Source organism: Aythya ferina, assembly GCF_964211825.1.
Source record: "Aythya ferina genome assembly, chromosome: 27".
Classification (NCBI taxonomy): domain Eukaryota; kingdom Metazoa; phylum Chordata; class Aves; order Anseriformes; family Anatidae; genus Aythya; species Aythya ferina.
Genome location: NC_140310.1, coordinates 3,664,172 through 3,686,221, shown reverse-complemented (window position 1 = coordinate 3,686,221; position 22,050 = coordinate 3,664,172). Strand labels below are relative to the sequence as shown.

Genomic DNA, 22,050 nt, shown 5'->3' with positions numbered 1-22,050 from the left:
TTTCTAGCAATGTATAATTCACTGTTTATCCCTAATTTTGGGGGCAGTTTCTTTGGGTTCTTTGCAGCTTTGACTCCTAGAAAATGGGGTGGGTGGGTTTGTTACTTAGCAGCTGGTGATTTACGGCTAGGTGAATAGATGGATGTGATCAGAAAATGATTTGGGGATTTTTACTAATGGCAAACAAGTGGAAAATTCATATGTGTCACCCATTTCGAAGCCCCCTGGAAATTTTCAGGACCAAATGGTGCTTGTATATGGACTGGAACCCTATCTGTGTGCCTTTGGTAAGCCCAGCCGATGTGACACTCCGTTATGGATGTGATGCTGACATTTCTTAGCAATCCTTTTTTTTTTTGCTTTTGACATTTTCATTTGGGGAAAGGAGTTTATGAGAAACCCAGCTGAAGCGGCAGCACAGCCAAGTGCTTCAGAGGATGGAGTAATTGTTCTTTCCACCTTTTCCTGAGCAATTAACTCCTGCTGGACTAATGAAGCTCACCTGGAGTCAGAAACAGGGGTGCTTTCCAGACCTGTACCAACGAAGCAGATGTGGGGTGGTTTGTCCCCACCTGCAATTAACAGCAGTGAAGAGGAACTCAAGGAAGCTCCAGCCCCCCAGCATCTCATTAAGTAAGTGGTGTGTTGGCTCATCACGCTAAATTTGGAGCCCCAAGAGCTGGTTGTACCCAGCCTTTCTTTGCAGAGAAGCAGTTCCAGTTTTTGTAGGTTACTGTGACTTATTATAAGCTTAGCTTTTGACTGGAAAGAGGTTTTGAAAAAAAGAAAATTGAAAGTAATTTCTAAGTTGCTGGACAAAACAAGGAAGAAGAACAGATTTAATTATTTATTTTCAAATCCAGCTGTATTGCTAATACTTAGTCCTTGGTTCTCTTGAACAAGTCTGACTCTATGATGGGGAAAATGGTTTTCTTTCTTTCCTGAGGTGCTCAAGCTATGATGCTCAGTTGGAGGTGGGTGCAAAGACGTGCTTGTTGGATAGTACCAGGATCAGCGGTCCCAGTAAGGCTCAAAGAAAGAGTCGGACACTGAAAACCCTTAAATTTGACATTTTATTTCATTGCAGAAGAAAATCCAACATAGGCCTCATTATGTTATGCATCTTTAATTATAAAAATAAGCAAAGAAAATAACTTGCATCTTTCTCATTACTATGATATGTTTCAAATAACCTTTATATGAACACACTGAGCTTTAAAAATGTAATTTAAACAATAAATAATGACATATACCAGATATGCTCACCGTTTATTCCAGTACTCAGCAAAAACAAAACAAAACAAAACAAAACAAACAACTCTCTCCCCCTTCTAAGTATCTTTAAATTATAAATACATAATGCAAATTTATAATGGCACAAAACATCTAAAGTGCAAACAAATCACAATGAGAATCATGCAAACATTTCTAGAGAAGCCCCTCCCCGCCCCCGAGAGAAATCATTTCTGCAGTGAACGCAAGATTAAAAAAATAAAGCATTAGAGATTAAATAAAGTGTGAAATAGCTGGACTTAATATTGAGAATGATTCCCCATCTCCAGGGGGATCTCTCCCCTAATTCGAGGCGTCCTTCCCAGGTGATGGGAAGCGCCTCCCCCACCTCCATGTCCCCCTTCCACTGCTAAGGGAGAGCTTTAAATGACCAGCTTAGGCTAGAAGGCAAAAGTTCAGCAAGGTGAACCCCAGACTCTTTGATTTTATGGCTCTGTGCTTGCAGCTCCCTTCCTAATTTAGCCTAGGGACCAAAGGGATGCCTTAAGCAGCTCAAAAATCTCATGGGCTCTCCAACACCGGGCATCTGGGGAGTCCCCAGGAGCTGCACCAGTGCAGGGAGGCAATAATTTGGTTTGCACAGAGGACTTTTACCTGTGCTAGCAGAGCGAATTGAACCGGGGAGTCATTTTCTGTCATCTTCCTACCCATGCTAAGGGGAAAACAAGCTTAAATTCCGACAGAAAAAGAATTAAAATAAAATAAAGTATGAGAACTCAAAAAGTTAGGGCCTAGCTTTTCTCCCCAGCCTCAACTCAACTTTGTAAAGCTTCTGTGGGTTTTCACAGCAGTGATGCACAGAGCAATGGGGAAGCCACGTGCTAATAGGAGCACCTCTGTGGGAAGTCGGGGCTCCTACAAGTCCTCGGTGCGCCCTGCTGGTGCGAGCCCATGGGGACATGTGGCACCCAAAATGGGAGCTGCTTTGCACAGCCCAGAGCCATCCAGGCGGCTGCTTGGGCGCTCAAGTCACATAAAGACCTTTTGGTAACCATCTTCCCAAATAGCCAAATGCACGTGATGCACAACACCCAGCAGATTGCCAAAATTTGTAACCCCCTCTCCCACGGGCGCCACGCAAGGCGCGATGCTGCAGGGCGCAGAGCAGCACGTGCACGGCTCTGGGGTCGGTTCCCAAGCAAAAATCCAACCTTTAGGGTCAGGATATTCAAGGGGCCTTGGGTTTTCACCTTGCAAAACTTTACCGCATTGGATTCTACATACCTGACTGTGATTTAAGAGCGAGCAATATTGCATCTTGTTTGCCCTGGACTGCACGATTCAGAGTATTCAAAAACGAAACAAAACAAAAAAAAACCCCAACCCTCTACTGTCAGCAACATTTTTTGCTGCTTACAATTTTCTGACAGCACTTTTGGGCTACATTTAATGAAGACAGCAATATCAGAAATGCTGCCACTGCATCTGGTTTCAATATATTAGCAGCAAGTTATTGTTTAAAGGCTTTGTGGTTTAAAAAAAAAAAAAAAAAGAAGTTATATTGCTTTAGATTTTGAAAAGAAAAATAGATACCTCCTTTATTAGCTCTCTAACTAGTTGAGCAAGAGTCATCCACTCCGCAGACGGACTCTAGCGGGATAGATTTGGAGCGTGGAACTGGCCTTGTTGATCTCGTGCCACAATGTGGCTTTTTTTTGGCTCGCCGAAGCCCGGCCAGGCTACTGTGCAGAGAGCGGCGTTTGGGGGAGGCCCCCAGCTACTGCTGCGGGACCGGCGGTCCTGTTCGCAGAGGCTGCAGAAGAGATGGATGGGAGGAAAGGCAGAGCCGAGAGCCTTAATGCGTGTGTCCTCTTAAAGGCAGGCACATTGTTTTACTGCTGAAGCTTAAGGGAATTTAAGGATTTTTTTTCCCCTGCCTTTCCCCACAAGTCCCCTTCCTAAGGGATGTTTTCCCCCGTGGCAGCTCTGAGATCCCAAAGCAGCATCGTCAGCCACCTGCTTCCCCAAGCAGCTCTCCGGCAGCGCTCATGCCCTGGGTACAGCTACGGTCTCACAGCAGGACTGGCCAGTCTGAACTCATTTATTTTATTTCCATTTTGCTTTTTTTTTTTTTCATTTCACCTAAGAAGAGAGGTTTGTTCCTGGCCAAGTCTTAATTGTTTCTGTTCTAATCTTTGTCTCTCTTCCATTATAAAAAGGCCACAGAGTAGAAAGTGAACTCTTGAATATGACAGAGATACTGTTTCCAGGAAAGAAAAATAGCTAACTTACAAAACTAAGTTTATGGAATAAAGTTATTATATTCTGCTCCTTTAAAGCAGACTCTCATGGAATTTATGTACAGTACATGACAGATTTTAAAACTATTTATACCACAGTTAGAGCAAGACCTTTAATACTCTTGTCTTAAGACAGGGTTTGTTTTTGTTAGATTTCTTTTAAAGCTTTAGATAGTTAAATACAGTACATAGATGTTAGCTTTTAAATACAATGCAAGATTATGTAACCTTCTGACTAGCTTTAACCATAGACTGGCACCACTTTTAATCATTTCCGTAGTACAAAATGTTCCTTTCCTGATTTGCTGTGTGTTGGGGGGGGGGGCGTTTTAGCTCATTTTGCACTGAGGTGCCAGGTCCTGGTAACGAGGATCACCCACAGCTAGTGAGTTTGGTTAATCAACAGGTTAACAGAGCTGGATTGGAAGGATTAGGACTGCATGACACTAAGAGACCAGGAATATGACATTCATATTCGTCCATGGCCAGCACAGATTCATAACACGAATTCCACTGACATCTTTAGGATGTGCAATAGTTGTTAGTGCATCTATTGTCGCCTACCAGCTTCCTACAAGCGAGAATCAGCTATTCTCCTTGGTGCCAAAGCTTCAGACTTCAACGGTGTTAGCGCTACAGTACATTTAGAGATCGGCGTCTGAAGGCCTGACTACTCTATGGTGCTATTTAAGACTAAGATCATTTGGGATATCTTTTTTTTTTTTTTTTTTTTTTTTTGTGGGGGAAAGAAAAGAGATGGAGACGTTTTGACGGCGGGAAAGCTGAGACACTGAACACAGACCCATGCAAAAGTTTGTTCGAGAGGAATAGAAAATATCCATGACTAAATCTAAAACCAGTTCCTAGTTGTTATTAAAACTAGCTACAGTACACTTGGTTTTGGGGTGCATTAACTCCTCTAGAAGAGAGACTTCAGCTTTGGTAGTGCTTAGCATCCCTTACACACCCGCGCGCGATCCCCGCGGCGTTACGCGCTTTCGGCGGAGCTGCGCTTCGCGTGGGCCGGGCTGGACCCCTCACCTCGGAGGTTCCTGAAGTAGAGTTTTAGCTTCTGCGGCTCGGTGATGCGTCTCCGGGCGAAGTCCGTGCGCGGGTGGCCCTGGGCGCAGTGGTCCGTCTGCAGCAGGTGGAAGAGGCTTGCCATGTTGGGCCCGATCTTCTCCATCAAGCTGTCCTTGATGGTGCTGACTGTCTCCTCGTCGCACTCCAGCAAGCTCCTCACCAGCTTGTTGTAATACCTGCGTGAGAGTTGGTGTCTGTTACCCAAAAGCAGCTCCCAGCATGACCAAAGAAATAAGGTAAGAGCTGATCCGAAGCCAGGCGAACAGCCCAAGCAATAAAACTACGAGATACAAATTTTAAAATAATTTTAAATCCTACAGCCATAGGATTTAAAGTTCAAATTTAAAGTCCTAGAATCATAAAATCATCTAGGTTCGTGTGATCTTGGAGATCTTTTCCAACCCTAATGATATGACTTTAAGTTCAACCATCAGCCTGAACTACTGAATCCCATCCCTAAAGCATGTCCCTTAGTGCCACAAAACCTGTTTTAAATTAATTTGACAGTGTTCAACGTGTGTATCCTCACTGCATCTAACAAATGCCCTGCTCCAGAGATGTTGTGCCCATGAGGTACGGAAGGAATACAACCGGCCACACTTCTAACACAGTGATCCAAAATGAGAGCTGCTCCAGCTCTGCAAGCTAAAGCTACAATGCCAAGCTGTGTTGGTGTAACACCAGTGGATTGGGAAATAGAAGAGAGCGAGGAGCTAAGTCGATGTAACTGGCTTATGTGTGCGTTTTACCTTGCTAAGACCCGTGTTTCTAGATCTTTAGGAAGAAAAATAACCACATCTTTCCAACAGATAGTGCCCATCATCAGACAGGGTGCCAAACTAAGCAAAGCACTGGTGGGGGCCAGGAGGACCCTTGCCATAAATTAATCCATCCCTGTGCTTCCCAGGACCCCTGAGGAGCTCTGGCTTCGTCCCCTGCCCTTCCTCTCCCTTCCCCTCCTGTAGCAAAGGGCTGGAGGAGGGAAAAGCAGGCTCAGACAGATGTGTGTGCTCCCTGGGGACAAATCATTAGGACAGACAACCATCCCTTCCAGCAAGCTGACCGTGCCTGAAACCACCAGTGAGCACGTTATGCTCTCCCCTGTTCCCTGCCTGTTGCTGTAGTTTTGCCTTCCAGCAGCCTCGAGTGCAGGCTCTTTGCTCCAGAAAGGAGCCAGGAAATCGTGCTGATCTTTTTCCTCAGCCCTGCTTGAGCCTCCGCAGGGCCAAGGCAGGACCTGCCCTGCCCCACGTGCACGGAGCTCACCGTACAAGCAAACATCTCCCTAAGGAGAGAAAGTTGGGAAAAGAGGGGGGCCGTCCCATATTTGCCAGGCTACTTCTGCCTGAAAGGACAACAGGGAGCTTATTTTAAGCCTTTAAGGTCACCCTGACATTTTTCCACCGGAGCAGAGAAGAGAATAACCTGCAGGAGGAGGAGGGGAAGGAAGAGGGAAATGAGACTTCGCATTCAAACTCCTTTCCTACCTCGCAGCTCCGGCCTTTGGAGCAGTCAGGGGAGGTCAGGTGAGGTTAAAAGTTTCTGCTGCACTCGAAGTACAAAAGGACCAGGCTTTGGCACACGGGAGCACGGCAGCGTTAAGGTCAGAGGCACGCACAGATGGTGAATACATCTGTGCAAACCATGCTCCCAGTTTAAACCAGTCCCAGGCTGGTAGGACACAAGGAAAAGATCCCCTCCACCGTCCTCCGTGCACCTCCTTTGTAAAACAGAGCCTGGTGCCTTTCATAGCTTCAACCTCACAGCTCGATAACGCCTTGCAGTAGCCAGACTGAGAGCAAAGGCAGCGAGGCTTTCCTCTGCTCCTGCCATGAGATTAAATCACAGGAAGATGCTATGACCTTTAACTACTTCCCCTCGGTGTCCCAGGCCAAGTGGCACATTCTTATTCTGTGGCTATGTTGGGACAGGGGCTGGGAAAGCAGGATGCTTTAGGAGACCTTAATGTAAACTATTAGCTGGGAAATCCTGCTGCTTTTGTTACTCAACATGTCATAATATCCTTTGGCTTCAAGGCGGGTTGGCGGCTGTGGGGGAGGAGTTCCCTGTGCCTCGGGAGAGAGCGGCTCTGGCTCGGGCTCGATCCTCCGGAGAGGAACGTCCCGAACACGTGCGACATCGCCGCAGCTCCCGCTGCGCCCTCCTGGCTCCGCTGTCCAAACACGTTCGCCCCAACGCCCCTGCAGCCCTGCCAAGGGCTGGTTCATCCCATGCCGTGAACCCCAGCTGCTCTTTCAGCCTGGAAACACCCAGCAATCCTCTCCCAGCATCGCTCGGGGGCAGAAGGGAAAGACAGCGGGAGAAGTAACCACATTTGACCTCCTGACTTGATGGAGAGTTCAGTTACATACTAATTCCCTCCTCGTCTACAGGATTTGCCTTCCTCCAAGTATAATTTTCTGGATGTAATAGTCTACAAGAGAGTTTTTGTAATGAAATTATGCTGGTCGGAGATGCAGCATCTCTATACCACTGGCCTACCTGGGGTAGGATAGGTCTGTAGGATTAAGATGCTTTCTATTAGGTCCAACAGCCACCCCAGAGGAGCTCCAGCCTTCACCGCAGCCAGCCAACGTGTTAAATTGCAGCTCGGTCTGTTTGCACTCAGATTCTAGAGCGTATTTACTCAAAGTGTTCAAAAAGATCCCTTTTATCCCAATCACAAGACTCAGCACTGATTGTTCCAGGATTTAGAAGAAGAAATCCCTGTCCTTGCAGCGTGACTGCGCAGACTGCAGCAGCTCCCTGAAGCCTCTCTCTGTCCCTTGTCCTTGGAGGATGGGGACAGGGCAGTTCTGTGCTCAGATAAAACACCAGGGAGCAGCGTGACGTGCCCATTTCTGCAGGCAGCCTTTGCTATCAAGAAGGAACAGGGGTGAAAACAACCCTGAAAGAGGCCATGAAGAACACTACACTATCCCTATTAATATGATCTACTGGATCATGGCAGAATAAGGTTATAGAGGAGCCCATCCACTGGTTCCTTTTCAGCCTTTCTAATTCTCTGTATTACCTCAATAATTCTGAGGGCAAGGGCTCACTCATTTGCCATAAACCCCAAGAAGATGGCCCCAATCTGAAGAAGAGAACGAAGCTGCAGTAGGTTGAGAAGCTCCTAAGTGGTCAATATGGCAATATAATCAAACTGGCTTGGTATTTAAAAGCTCTGTTTACCATTACGCTGCATTCAAACTCAAAGAACTAACATTTCAACCATCTCCAGGCTTTGAAGTGATGTATGTCCAGTTAATTTTACGATTCTCCCCTGGAGATGTTTATAAGTGTATTTACCAAAAAGAGAATCAGAAGAATGCTGGTAAAACTTAACAAGGATTTGAAAAGGCAGAAAGGATTACTTAGGCTAAGCTGTATTAGGACCTGTAAGAAGTTAGTCAACTCGGTTCCTCTCGTTTCCTTCCCTGTGCTTCACATTTGTGCATTTGATGCGTTTCAGCTGAGGAAAGCTCCACGTACCGGTTTGAGAACTGATTTGGAAGCTGGACGACCTCCGTGATTGCTTCAGGATTTCGTTTTGCGATGCCGCACATGTCCAGTTTGCTGTAGCACTCCTCTTGCACTTCGGAGATCATTCTTTGGAACGTGGAGCACCTCCGGATGGCGAGGAACACCTTGGACGTGACCCCATTTGCGATGCATTTCAAGCTTTCTTTCACAAAAGCTTTTCCCTGGAAACAGGAGAGAAACCTTAAACTGCAACAAATTTCATAGAAAGGGATGTAATAACAGATAACTCCACTGTGGCTGGTTGCTATTAATTACCCTTGCTGCAATTACAGACCTCCTGGAGGTCCCTTATGGAGCACGGCGGGGAATTGGACCCTAAATGCAGCAGCTTCAGTTGGGATGCATGAGGTCCACTGAGAACAGCCAGCTCTTGTTCCCAAAAGATTTAAGCACAGGAAGCCTTTGTGTGAGCAGCCCTAGGAGGGCCAGCACCAGAGATGGGCCAATCCTGCCCTCTGCGAGGTGGCTGGACCACTTGCTGCATACCAGGGGTTTAACACATCTGGCTCGCCAGAGCTTAAGATGCCCTAAGAGCTTTAAAGTTTGTCTTTGGGATCAAGCATGCAGGGAATAAGGTGTCTGCACATTTGGGGAAGAAAGTACGAAGGAAAAGGGCCTTTTGGCAGAGCCGCAGTCCGCTGATATTATCCTATTTACCCTGCTGTGAGTGCCTGCAGCTCCAGAGAGGCTGATCTGGCCGCACATTCCCAGGCCCAAAGACTTCCAATTCAAATCCCAGCCCTGTGCCAGGTCACACAGTCAGAAGACTTACTTTGTTAGAAGAACGTTTATATTTCCTCCTGAAGAGGAAACTTAGCTCTCCGCCCCACAGAACGCTCCCTGCCAAGTCCTCACACATAGCATCCAGTATGTGGAAAATGTAGTGCAGAAAATAGCCCTGAAGGATGCGTTTGTGGCCAAAACCCAAAATCATGGCTCAGAGGAGTGGCCAGGCAGCAGGAAGGGCTGTAAGAAAGGAAGGGTTAAGCCTGCACTGAGCCCAGCTCTGTGAGGACAGAGAAATTAAGGCGTCCATTCAGCAAAGCCTTTACGCACGTGCTTTGGTGCCGCAGGACTTGTAAAAGCACTTTGCTGAACCGGGGCACGGCAAGGGAGCTCTAACGATTATTCCCGTTCCCTTTATACTCGCGCCGTACCTGAGTGTCAAATTTAGCAGCACTGTACAGGAAGGACTTGCAGATGTCGTACATGCCATCCGTGTCGCACGTGGAGTTCTCCAGGCAGGCGAAGGCGCCGCAGCCCACCTGGAGGGCACTGTTCAGGCAGCGAACCACCTCGGCTGCAGAGAGAGGCACAGGCACAAGGTTACGCATGGATCGCTCCCCGACGCCTGGCTGATGAAGCCTTTCTCCATCAGAAAGCCAAGTCATGCTTAGCAGTAGCCCTACTGCTCCTCGGGGCTGGAGGGAGAGGGATTGAAGAGCAAAAGGCACGGCCAAGGTGAGCTAAGAACCTAAACCATGCACCAGCACATCAGTGGGAAATCGAGGAATGGAAAATGCAACTACCAACACCTTCCATCAGCTACGTAGACTAAAAGAAATGTCATGCCTGATAGTCTTTGGCTAGATGGAGACTTAGAGGTCCATCCTAACCTAATCCTGACCGTGTGCATCTACAGCTCCTCTAGAGAAGGCAGAAGCAGTGAGGATGGACCCATGAGGAATAACGGGCAGCGAGGTTGTCCCTGAGGTCTCAGAAGGGAGGTGAGGGTAGCTCGGCAGCATCTGGCTCATAAACCACATTTGGAAATGAGTCTGAAGTGATGGTGGTTACCAGCAAGCTGGCATGACATCGGGTCTTGCAGCATGGAAGCGCTGCTTTCACTAGCATTGGAAATATTTGCGGTGTTCCAAAAAGCGTAAAGCGTCTAGGAATAAGATCTTAGTTTGAGTGTTAATTGTCAGTACTGCAAAGGACCTGAACAAGGAATTTGGTGCTAAATACCAGCGTGGTACCCAGCAATTTGCAAGCATAGCCAAGACAGGTCAAAAAATTCCCAAAGAGAAGGGATATTTGGGCAGAGAAAGTTAAGGTAATGGAGATGACCATGCATAATTAACACCTTTGAGGCAGTCATTGGTCTGAACAGGAGGGTATCCATGTCATCCCATCTCTTTTCGTGCAGATAGTGTGCATTTTAACAATGAATCAGCAGTATTGCCACACGGTTGCCCTGAAGTTAGTAGGGATTAACCTTTTTTGGTAAGCTGAACATCTGTCCCCTTATGTGTCTGTGCAAGGCATATTCATTACTTTTGCAGCTCATGTTACGAGACATTCTTTAGGAAGAAATGCTAACCCGGTGTCTCCCATCAAGATCCTAGGTGTAGGAAAAGTGAGGATTTGCATTCAGTGGAAGAGAGCACATCTTATTAAGAACTAAGTTGTAGCCTAAAGACAGATCTCATAACTAGGATCTTTCCGGAGAAGAAAATTTAAAAAAAAATCACCCAATTAACCCCTCCTTGTGCTCCGCTCTTCCTTACATGCCTAAAGGGAGAAATATTTGGTAAGATCATCCTCTCCCCAGTTCACAACCTCACCGTCACACAAGTCATTCCCATAATTATGTTTCCACAGGTTCAAATTATAACTTTGCTTTCAGCAGACTTAGTATGCATTAAGCTTTTATTGTTTTAGGCACAGTGCAATAGTGAGACCCTATGTTTCTATAGCAACCAAATACAAAAGGAAATTGAGCAAACACCCTAGTATAATGCTGCAGAGCCTTGCAGATCTAAAATAAGACATCTGTTAATGAGCTCCAAATTAGAGACCTAATATCTTTTCAGTATACTAGAAGACAGATTTTTAATTCCCATTGTTCAAGACAATGTGTGCAACTTATCTGAGCATCTATAGTGCACAAAGTAGAGACATCCAGTGCTGACTTGCCAGCAATTTTTTTATCTATTGTAAAAGCAAGTTTGCTAAATGTCACAAACGTATTTTTATGGTACCATCTAACTGATAGCAATCAGTTTTTGAAAATAAATGCTAGCAGTGGACAGTTTCTAGGTTACTGCATTCTTCAAAGTCGCGTATCTCTCTCCCCTTCTTTGAATAGGCAGATGTTTGGCAGAACAATGGTTCAGTCAAATTTCCACGGATTTTATCAACTTCCTAAAAAGCAAGGAATTTAACACCAAAGTATAATTGCCATGGGAGAAGAGAGAGATACATGCAAGCAGGAGGGGGTAAAAAGTACATGGAACTCATTTAGGAGATGGGGGAGGAGGAGGGAGAATGGATTACATCCTGCAAGCAGATCACACACCGGTTCCTTGACCCAGCTCCTGAAAGAAGAAGCTTTCTTCTCTGGCTATGCACCAATATCCTCCTGAACCAGTCCCTGAAATTAATACTTGCTCCTACCAGGCATTAAGTTTATAAGAGAAAAAAAAGGAAGAAAAAAAAAAAAAAGGAAGAAAGAAAAAAGGAGGAGGGAGGGGGGAGGAAAAAGGAAAAATGAGCAGCAGAGATATCTGAGACAGTTGAACACATCGGGGCTGAGGCTCAAAGCCCTCTTTGCCGGCTGTTACCTGAGTTCTGGGCTGCAACCCTGGGTTTCCTGGGGCTCACAGAGTCATTCTGCTCAGCTTCGTAGGATGCGGACGCACTGATCACCAGCAGCAGCAGCAAACCAGACTTTAGGAGCATTCTCTGACAAGTTTCCGCTAAGTGTGGTTTTTTGGCTTTTCTTTTTTTTTTTTTGGTCTATGTGTGTGTGTGTGTGTGTGTGCGTGCGCGTCTCCTCTTCCACTTCGGCTTGAGCAAAGACGTGGAGCTGGATGTGCTGCCAAGGAGAGCGAGAGGAGTACGCCTGCTTGGGGACCACCGCCCGCTCTGCTTGGCCCCTCTGGCTCCTGCTCGCTGGGGACCAGGAGCAGCGCCGAGGGCTTTTATAGCTTTTATAGCCGCCCTTATCGGTCCCCCGCGGGCTGCCGAGCCAATCGCGAGGCGCTGGGCAGAGCCAATGGCAGACTGGACTCATTCAAGCCCCAGAAAACTGCAACTTCACAGGAAGAATATTTTCCAGCCAATTAAAAGTACCTGCCAAACAACAATCGCCCAAAAGTTAATCGTCGGCGAGGCGGTGGGAAAGGGAAAGAGGAGGGGGGGGGGGGGAACTTCCTACGGTTAATTGAGCTCAAGGAAATGACAGGGCAGTCCTAAATCTTTCCCCCTCCCAAAATGATAATAATAATAATAATAAAAAAAAAAAAAATCACCTGCCCTTTTAAGAAAGGATATTTTCCCATCTGGTTAGCGGTGATCCCAGGGTTACGGCTGCTTGGCAGGGGTTTTTCCAGGCGGTGCATCCGATGGGGGCTCACTGCAGCCTCGCTGCCCCGCACCTGAGCGCAGCCCCCAAAGGACATCCCCGCCTGCGTGCCGGCAGCAGGCATCACCCAGCGCCTGCCAGAGCGTGTGCTCGGCCCCAAACCCGCACACATACACACTGCTCCTCACGTAGGCACATGCAAATACCCCAAACCCTTCTTCCTCGCGCGCAGCATTCCTCGCCTTCCCCTCTCTTGCACAATTATGGTAATAAAATCACGCGTTCGTACCTCCGACCTCAGCACAGGCTTGCTCTTACTGCTCCGGAGTGAAGCTCGAGGAAGAATTTTTAGGTGTTTGGTGGTTTTCCTCTCCCCCCCTCCAGCTCAATTCTGTTTTTTTAGATTTCATAACGGGAGGAGGCACCCTAATGCCTGATTTAGTCCTTATTTTAATAGGCACATAATGAGGATTAACACACTACAGAACTGATTATCCTGTATAGCAGAGACAATTTAAGGCTCTGAGTATTTAAGGGATGAAAGTATAAGCAGTGGTATTAAGGCTTAGAGCTGAAATGAAATTGGGAAGGTGCACAGAGAAAGAAGATTTACAGACAAAAAAAAAAAAGTTACAAATTCCTGCAGCTTAGGATAAGTCAAGGGATTTAGGCATCAAATATTACTGATCGGGGATGAGATGGCTTCTTCTGCATCTTGAGTGTGCTTGGTTCTCACTCAGCCATCCCCACGATCTTTTCTGTTGGAGAAAAAAAGACTCTCATCTCCGTGGTGCCAGGCAAGGAAACACAGCCCAAGCAGATTCATAAATACATCCGTGGACACAAGTTGTGTTTGGCTCGGATGAGCCGATTCTACAAATCTGCATTAAGTGGAAGCGCAAAAAACCCCTCATCTCGTGGGCATTCATTCAGCTTTATGGGTGGCTAATTTTAAAAGTCAATAAGGAAGCAATTTAAAGAAAAACAGAAGTAGCCTCTTCCTTAGCAGGGCTGCAGAAGCAGTGCCCGCTGCTTTACCTCGTTCCTGTCCTTTTTTTGCCTAGGTTTGACAGCTCTGACCGTGACAACGGGACTGCTCTGGTTTCTTGCCCCATCCCTGAGCTGTGATTTCTTCTGAGAGGGAGCTGACAGCTCAGTTTGGGCTGTGCAGCCCTGTCCGTGTTGGCATATTTGGTGTCAGCTTCAATTGGAATAGGAGCAGGAGCGAGGTTGTACTCATGCCTTGGGGTCAAAATAACAGCTGTGCCAGATGTTCCAAGAACACTCAAAAAGCACTGAAACAGAAGGGTTTCGGGTTTCGTCTCAGTTTTGTGACACTGAGCCAATTTAATTAAATAAAAAAAAAGAAGAAGAAGAAAAAAAAAAAAACAGCCCTGCAAAAGCACTGTGGTTTCTCTACTTAATAGGACCAGTCCAGTTTGCAAGTGAGAATAATCCCATAGGGTTTGATTCTGATTAAATCAAAAGCAACTCTGGCATTGACTTCAATGGGGGATGAATCACCATTCTATCTAAGTCCTGTTTGGAGTGGAAGCATTGCATTTTCCACAAAATTGAATTTCAAACTCAAAGCCCAAATCCTCCACCCCTTCCCCCCCAAGGTGAACATTCCTACTTGTCTTTCTGAATGCTTCAATCTGAACTGAAATCGTTTGCAAAACAAAACAGGTTGTCCTGGCCCTCTGAGCACGTATACATCCTGATCTGAGTCCAAGTGCAAGGAAAAATTAGAAGGTAGCAAGTAGTTCCTATAGATACCAAAATCCTTCCAGCACATTTGCTGTTCTTCCTCCTAGCATTAATCCAGGGCTGATTGACTCTATTAGGGCCATGCATGGTAGCTGGAGTGTTTGTACCTGCTGTAGGTTTTTTTAAAGCAACCAGTTCTGATTGTGAACTGCAATAAAAGAAGATTAACTGTAAGATGAGGCTCAGGTCGGTAATGGGAACAGGCACTACCACACAGTGTGATACACTGGCTCAGGACACGTGCAAACATTACAGTATCAGAAAAAGCGTTATCAAGTCTCCACAAAGCCCCCGGGAAGGCAGCACCTTTATTACTGCTTTCAGAAATTTGGAAAATGAATTTGAGAGCAGAGAACCCACACGGAGCTGCTGTCAAATTTGGCGGCGGACTTGTACCAGCACATTTACAGGCGAGGTATTTGTGTCCTTTTGTACCGGAGTGTATTTGCATTAGCTATTTTGTATATTGAAGGCAACAAGTACTGAAAAATCCCTCTGTAACTCCCATTCTGCTCTCACCGTGTGATGACAGAGGGGCTTGGCTTCTCTCTTGCACTCAGGCTTTTAAGGGAAGAAGAAACAACCAGCCCAGGAGTCCTAAAACTCCTCAAATACTGATGGTTTTCTTACTCCAGGGTCGCATCTCCAGGACTCTTGCTAGAAGGTCTAGGGGCACAAGAAGAATACCCACTATGGAATAAGATGTTCCCTAAAAATCTTCATTCCTCCTGTTCTCAGTTAAGAGCTGGCCTGGACCCGTGAGATATCACCAGGAGAGAAAAAAAGCCCCCAGATAAATAAAATAAAATAAAATAAAATAAAATAAAATAAAATAAAATAAAATAAAATAAAATAAAATAAAATAAAATAAAATAAAATAAAATAAAATAATAAAATAAAAGCAGGTCCTACTATTCATTGCTAAAGGTTCAGCATAACCTGCTGGAGGGATTTTCTCCTTAGCCTCCTTGTCAGGTTAAATGCTGCCCTGAAGTAGAAGGGTTTCTGTCCCAAACCTTTGTTTTCCGGCTGATACATGTAAAGGGAAAAAAAAAAAAAAAGACTAAAAGAAAAAAAGGCACTGCTAGCCCTGAGTGAACCAGCCTCTTCTCGCTGTTTCCATTCAAGGGCTCCTATTAAACTGAACAGCACACACCATTGTGCCTCTGCAAGCCTATTCCCAAGGTGTTAAGATTTTCGCCCAACCTCGCGAAGAAATAGAGGGGGGAGAGAGGAGGAAGTGAAGCAGGGAAATAAAGGAGGGGAACCCAAAGTCAATAACCCTCCCTCTCCGTGCTCAGCTGCTCCCTGCCTGGAAGCTGCTGGCAGGGCAGGGCCCCCCCTGTTTGCCATTGTGTAACTCAACCCCTGTCCCCCCCCCCCTGTCCCCGGCACGGGACCCCCTCCATCCGCTGCACTCCGGAGGGACGTGAGCGACGGCGTCACCTCGGGTGTTAGCCACGCTCCGCCGCGTCGTCCCCGCACGTCTGCTCCTCCCCGGCAAAGGCTTGCCGACACTTTGGCACACACGTACGCAGCCACCCCACCCTTTCCTCGCGGCTCGCTGCAGCTGGCTCGGCCAAGGAGCACCAGGGCTGGATGCAGGGAGCCGCAATTTGGAGCTTCGTGCGGAGACGAGACCGCGGCCGGCACGGGGCAGAGCGCCGAACCGCATGGGATGTACCAAGCGCCTTCCGAGGATGAAACCCGTGCCGTCTCGAGGCCTTGACGGCTCGCCAGCCACCCGTGCACATCCCGCTGGACCAGCTCCTCAGCAGGTGCACATTAGTATAACCGCCGAATTCAATATTCGCCATTATTCCGATGCGTCACCACACGCTGTCTGGATGCGATATTCCCCGGCGTGGGGTTATAAACCAGGAGTAGCTTCAATTACACTGACAGTATAAAAGCAAAGCAAGGGAGAGGCTAAGCAGAACCTTTTAATTTGCTTAGCCCAAATGAATAACCCCGGCTGCACCGAAGTAAGTGATGTCAGAACTTGTTCCAAGAGGCAGGATCCAATTTGAGTTACCTGGGTGTCTGCCCCAACAAAGCCACTTGGAGCCGTCTCCAGGCTTTGGCCTTCGCTCCACAAACCTGGCAATGAGAAGAACAAAAAAAAAACCAACAAAAAACCTTGCTCAAAATTTTCCTATTAAACAAAGGGATTTAATACCTCCGGTTTATATGCAAAAAGTCAGGATAGGCTTAATTGTGTCGTGACCGCTGTTTGTTTAAGGTGCGATTGTTTAATGCCCAACACAAGGCTGCAGCTATTGTCTTCTGCTGCCTTCGAGTTAATTGCAGACATAAATGAGACCAAGTTAAAGGTCTTCTCATGTTACTGCACTACATGATTTATTCACTTTGCACAATTTGATTTTTTTTTTTTTTTAATAAAAGCATTAAGTATTTTAGTGTATTTCTGCTAGGCTTGTTCCGTATCTTGTAAATGCAACGCATGACGAAAAGCGATTATTAATAATAACCCGGCATTACTTGTAATCCCGTGCTCTAAATCCTGACTGCCTGCTTCAATGGGATTTTGATTAAGCCCAAATGTGCATCACGTACCGGAGACATAAAGAACTTTCAGCACTCAATTTGTGGTGCCTTGCCCCGGTCTTCTCGGTGAAAAAAAACCCCTCTGTGGAAGGTAAAACCAGCCCTTTGAAGGCTTTGCTGTGGCAGGCTGACAGCTTTACTCCGCTCTAACCAACCACCGATTATCACCGGCTTGGACTGGATTTGTACCTGGAACTCAGAGCCAGGGTTATTTTAATCCTCCCAGCCAGCAGGTAGATGTGCTAGTCCCGGTCCAAGCCCTAAAGCTACCCAAGAGGAGTTACAGAAGTGGGACGTGGCCCACGGAGGCGAGGAAGTTGCATTTACACGTGGCGATACGCTTTGGCAGGTTACCCCACCTCATGCAGATGAGTAATGGGGTTTGGAGGATGCAAATGGAGACGGAGAGCCAGGTTTTGCACACAGCAGCAGAGCTGCTCACCTCAAGTCAGAGCAACCAGAGCTCAAGAGATGCTGGCACAGTGGAAGGGAGGGGGGAAAACCCCAAATTTTGGAGTGGTCGGACACCCATCACATCTACTTCCCCCCACAGCCAGCAGCTCAGCAGGAGGGTGAGCCAAAACCCAAAGTTCTTTTGACCCCAGCAAGTGTTAATCCCAATTTTGATAGTGAGGGGCTCCGGGCAAGACCTTAATTTGGGGATGCTCTCCATGGGACTCCCAGCCTGCCATGGAGTCAACCCCCCAGCCTTGCCGCCAGTATTTCCCTCCCCCTGCTCCAGAGCCTGATGACACCAGCAAATATCCAAATAGCTTCTTGCAAAGGCTTGCCTTAACCAGAAAGAGGATCTCTCATTAAAGCATAAAATTAAACACTTCAGAACAAAGATATCGGCACATTAATATGGAGATTCTGCCTCCCCCCCCCCCCTTCATCAAAATGCATTAGCCCTTCATGTGCAATTTGCATTGGAAAGCGTAGGAGCCACATAGCATTAACAGCTGTGAAATTGGTGTCATTCTTAAAGGTTAAAATAAACCCAGCTATTCTCTAAAGCTGCCAAGCATTTCTTTGCAAGATCTATGGCCAGAGCCTTCATGAATCATGAATTTGCTTTTTTTTTTTTTTTTTTTTTTTTTTTCTTCTTTCTCTCGTGTGTGCTGTGGAAGGATCCTTGTGAAGATCTTTCCCCTGCTTACAGGCAGGCAAGAGCATTCCCTGCTCAGCCTCTCGCAGGGTGTCCTCAGCACTAGGTGTGAAATAAGGCAGGCAGGAATCTGCCAGCAATATACGTTTCAATTTGCACAACAGCTTTTTTTTTTTTTTTTTTTTTTTTTTTTTTGTTAAAGAAATAAAGGGAATGACATGGCAGCATTCTCACTTTACTCTTGAGAAAGTCTCTTGAAACTTTTCTAGCCAATAGTTACTGGAATTTGTTTTGCAAGAGTGTCATTTTGTATTTTTTCTTTTTATTACCGTAACAAGTTACAGATCCTAAAGTTAGTATATTAAACATTCTGGTTACTCTACTGACAAGAACATTTAACATGGGAATCATTCTTTCCCCGTGATTTTCAGAAGCTAGAAAAATTATTCTCATGGAAAAACTATTAATTGCCAAGCCCTAAATAACACAGTGTCTTGTTAAATAAGAGGAGCTGAGTGAGGAGAGCGTAATTCAAAACATATAGGAGCAAATGGGAAAGCTCCCATGGGGATTACGGCTCTGGAGCCCATGCCAGAGGCTGACTTGCAGCCGATGCAAGCTCAGGGCTGCAGAGGTCCCTTGGAATCACTGTGCCTCCAGGATCTGGGGCTAGTCGAAGCTCAGACCCCTGGATGCTCCTTGTCCTGGTCCCAGGTGGAAGCCAGGAGAGTTTTCCTTGTCTTCCCTGAGGTTCCACATCCTCAGTACAGATCCTTGTGCTCCTTGTAGGGCTTCTGGTAGAAACACCCAGCTCAGCGATGGTCTTGGAAAGAGAGACATCCCCCATACCCTCACCAACCGAGAATTCAAGCACAATGACTGCGTTTCGTTGCCCTTGGGAGCTTTATCACTTAATTTTTGTTGTGCTAACTCGAGGGCAAGGCAGCACCATCCTCCTCTTTGCTCCCAACCCCGCATGGAGATGAGCTGGGCTGCTTTGCCTACCAAGTCCCGCTCGCCATGCAAAACCCCAGCAGCATCCGGAGCGTAGCATGACTTCCAGTTCAGCCAGGAGGTTAAATCCAAGCAGCAACAGGCCTCGAACAGTTTGTTCCCAACCCTGCTCTGCCTGCCGCCCTCCGCGGCGCGTGCTCTCCTCCCCATCTGCTGCTTTGGATGTTAAACCCTGCACGTTGCTGAACGAGTAGGGCTGCGAGGAGTCGCGTGTGTTGTCTGGCTGAAGTTCGCTGCGGGTTGGCCTCCAGGGGAGACGCAGATGAACTCAGCAGCACACTTTGGGCGGCGAGAAGGGCTGGGTAGTGTCAAGAAACAAGTCAGCATCTCCAGCCCCTTGCCTGCCACCTCCTCCAGCAGGTACGGCGCGAGCAGCGTTGTCCCTGCCGCTCACACCTCCTGCCAGCGAGCAGGAAAAAGAAGCAGGGAGCTCTGAATAATGTATTGTGGCTTCCAAGCTGATTCCTTTTTTTTTTTTTTTTTTTTCTTCTCTCCCCCATCCTCTTTTTTGATCAAAACTGAACTTAAAATAGAAGAGGAAAAGGGCTTGCATAAATATCTGACAGCTGCTCCGAGCTTTCTCGCTAGCGCAGTAAGCAGCAGAACAGCGAAGAACCTGATTTTTTAGCTTAGTCAGAGAACCTGTTTTGGCCCCTTTATTAGGATTAGAGACTGGAGAAGGTGCTAGCAAAGCAGCTAGCGGAGGGAGGTCTGGGGACATAAGTGTCTTAAAAGAGACCACAATCTGGGGAGCAGACTGAATGAAAGGGAAAAGGATAAAGGACACTAAGGGGGGTGACAATGGAAAAGCTGATCTGAGGCTGTCCCCTCACTGGGAGGAGGCCATGGGAAATTTCACCTCCACCCAGTTCCTAACGGGGCACGCAGTGATGCAGGAGAGGTCGCAGCTCCGTGCTTTTAAAACAGGCTTTTGCCCTTTTCATACCATTCATCACAAGGGAGAGGGTGGAGGATTTTCCAGGACAGAGCTTCAAACATCCCCATCTCCCCCACAAAACTCAATGCCAGGGCAAACAGGTGAAATTTAGGGTGCGTGAAAAGGCGGAGAGAGAAGAGGTGGGATTTTAAGGGATTGTGAACGGTCCTTTCTCAGTCACAATCCCAACACCTATGGCCCCAATTTTTCAGCAGCTCCTTCCAAACCAGCTATGGGAAAGCAGAGACATCACTAAACGGGACAATCAATTTGCACGGGAGATAACAGCCTGGACGGCAGCACGTTATCTTCTGAGAGAACAATCCCTTTGTAGTCCTAAATTGAGATTCATCTTCCAGATTGCAGTTGCATCAGATGGAAACTAAAACCAGAGCAGCCACAAATTGATTGTCTTTTCTAATTGTCGCTTATCTGGTGTTCAGCCCTAAGAATATGCATCGTACAGGCCTCATACGAAGTGGGAATTTGCTCCAGCCAGCACATTGAAAGATTTGGCCAGGGATTCCTGGTTGACATCTGCCAGCACGGAACAGCAGCTTTGTCAATCACAAACACCTAAAGGCATTTTTTTTTTCTGGGAAACTCCACTGTCTAAGCTGAGAGTTTTAATTCTAAACAGAACAAAGGAGTTCTTTTATCCCCTTGAAAGTGTTGGGAAACTGATACAGGCACTTATAAGGCCTGATCCACAAGTGGATGGTGGATATCAAGCAGCTAACGTCTCAGCTAGAACACAGAACAAAAAAAATCAGGATTTGGGTCCTGCTCTGCCTGTACTAAATGAGCCAGGATAGGATAATAATGGCCACAATCCTCATTTCAATATTAGCAGAATTTAATCTTGCATGCTTTTCATTCAAAACTTCAAGACTGGGCTCTACGTAAAACAAAAAGCCCCCTCTCCTCCCCCCCCTCCCAAAATAACCAACCCTCCAAAAAAAATCCCAAACCCATTAACTTAATTAAAAAAAACAATGGAATTTATGAAGCCTGCTGTGATTTTCAAATCCATCCTTGGTAATTTTAGCCTGATTTAACAAGGTGACATTTCCACAAACGCACTGCATATGCATAGGCGTGAGCACATTTCTGATCATTTTAATTCTCTGGGCACCTTCAGCTGCGTCTGATGGAGGCATAAATGCCTCAGAGTTCCCCATCACCCCAGCTTTGTGAAAAATAACTTGCTAGCAAGGACAGTTGTTAGAAGACAACCCTAAAAACCCCCTCCACTCAAATCCTACAGCATCTGAGCACCCCACACTGGATACCAGAGACTCCAGGGGGAAGAAGGGGGAAGGGAGAGAAGGGAGATGTCAAATGCCCCAGTTGTGGGAAAAGCTTCAATCGCAATTAACAATTGCCCACAAGACACAAATCTGTGGGAAACCAGGCTTTGTTAATCCCTGTGCTCAAGGAAATACTTATTTGTACCCTGAGGAAGGGGCCCGCTTCCTGCCAGCTGCCTTCCCACTTAAGGGACCTGGGTGGGTGTCTGCAGGCCCCGCGTGCACCATGGCAGCATCCAGCCACTCACTGAGATCTAAATATTTAAGACCTGGCCGGACATGATACACCAGTAATCCGAAGCTTGGTCTCTTGTGATATTTAAGACATGGCTGGACAAAGCCTGAGAAAAGTGGAAGCCAACCTGTGCTATTCAGAAGGGCGGGCTGAATGAGCGGATAGATTTTACCAGTTTTATCCTCATTCTTCCACCTTTTGGCCAATTTATCTGGAAAGTACCATTCTTCCCCAAATACACCCTGTCCTTCACCAGAGTAATCATACTTCCCAGCTGGTGGCAGCTCTGTGAAAGCTCTGATGTTGCACATTGCTCTAGCTGGGAAGCTACCAAGGGGTCTATAAGATGATGGTGACCCCTGGATAGCTACTGAGCACCTAATCCGAATTGTTTGCCAAATCTTTGAAAAGCTTTAAGCAATTTTATACCAGAAAGCTCCTGCTTTCTCAGCTGAGATTGTCTCTCCTTATGGAGAACTTATGCTGGCTGACAGGTATTTGCAGGTATTATTTTGAGGGATTTCAGAGCTATGCTGAAGCCTCTGAATTACCACATGGCTTTCATATGAGAAAAAGGAGCATGGAGTAATAAGGGAAAAATGCTTAAATCTTTTCCAGAAATCACAGGCAAGAATTG

At 46.6% G+C, this 22,050-nt stretch overlaps 2 protein-coding genes across 3 annotated transcripts in view; both read right to left on the bottom strand.

The window, feature by feature from the left end:
• Positions 1-1,059: 1,059 nt before the first annotated feature.
• Positions 1,060-12,234, bottom strand: STC1 (stanniocalcin 1). Its single transcript, XM_084499628.1, has 4 exons — positions 11,729-12,234; positions 9,320-9,462; positions 8,112-8,323; positions 1,060-4,792 (listed from the first exon to the last, which is right to left on the bottom strand). Exons 1-4 carry the CDS (start codon positions 11,844-11,846, stop codon positions 4,522-4,524), a joined length of 744 nt encoding a protein of 247 aa, XP_084355754.1. The 5' UTR covers positions 11,847-12,234; the 3' UTR covers positions 1,060-4,521.
• Positions 11,871-22,050, bottom strand: part of LOC311424452 (uncharacterized protein) — a 184,351-nt gene continuing 174,171 nt past the window's right edge. Inside the window, exons 7-9 of one of the 2 annotated variants that reach the window (XR_014686094.1) lie at positions 16,277-16,341; positions 15,926-16,139; positions 14,514-14,907 (exon numbers count right to left, since the gene is read on the bottom strand). The gene's annotated coding sequence lies outside the window, so the exon portion shown is untranslated. Of the gene's footprint in view, positions 12,240-14,513; positions 14,908-15,925; positions 16,140-16,276; positions 16,342-22,050 lie in introns of those variants that run through there. The other variant, XM_084499629.1, reaches the window with a different exon arrangement.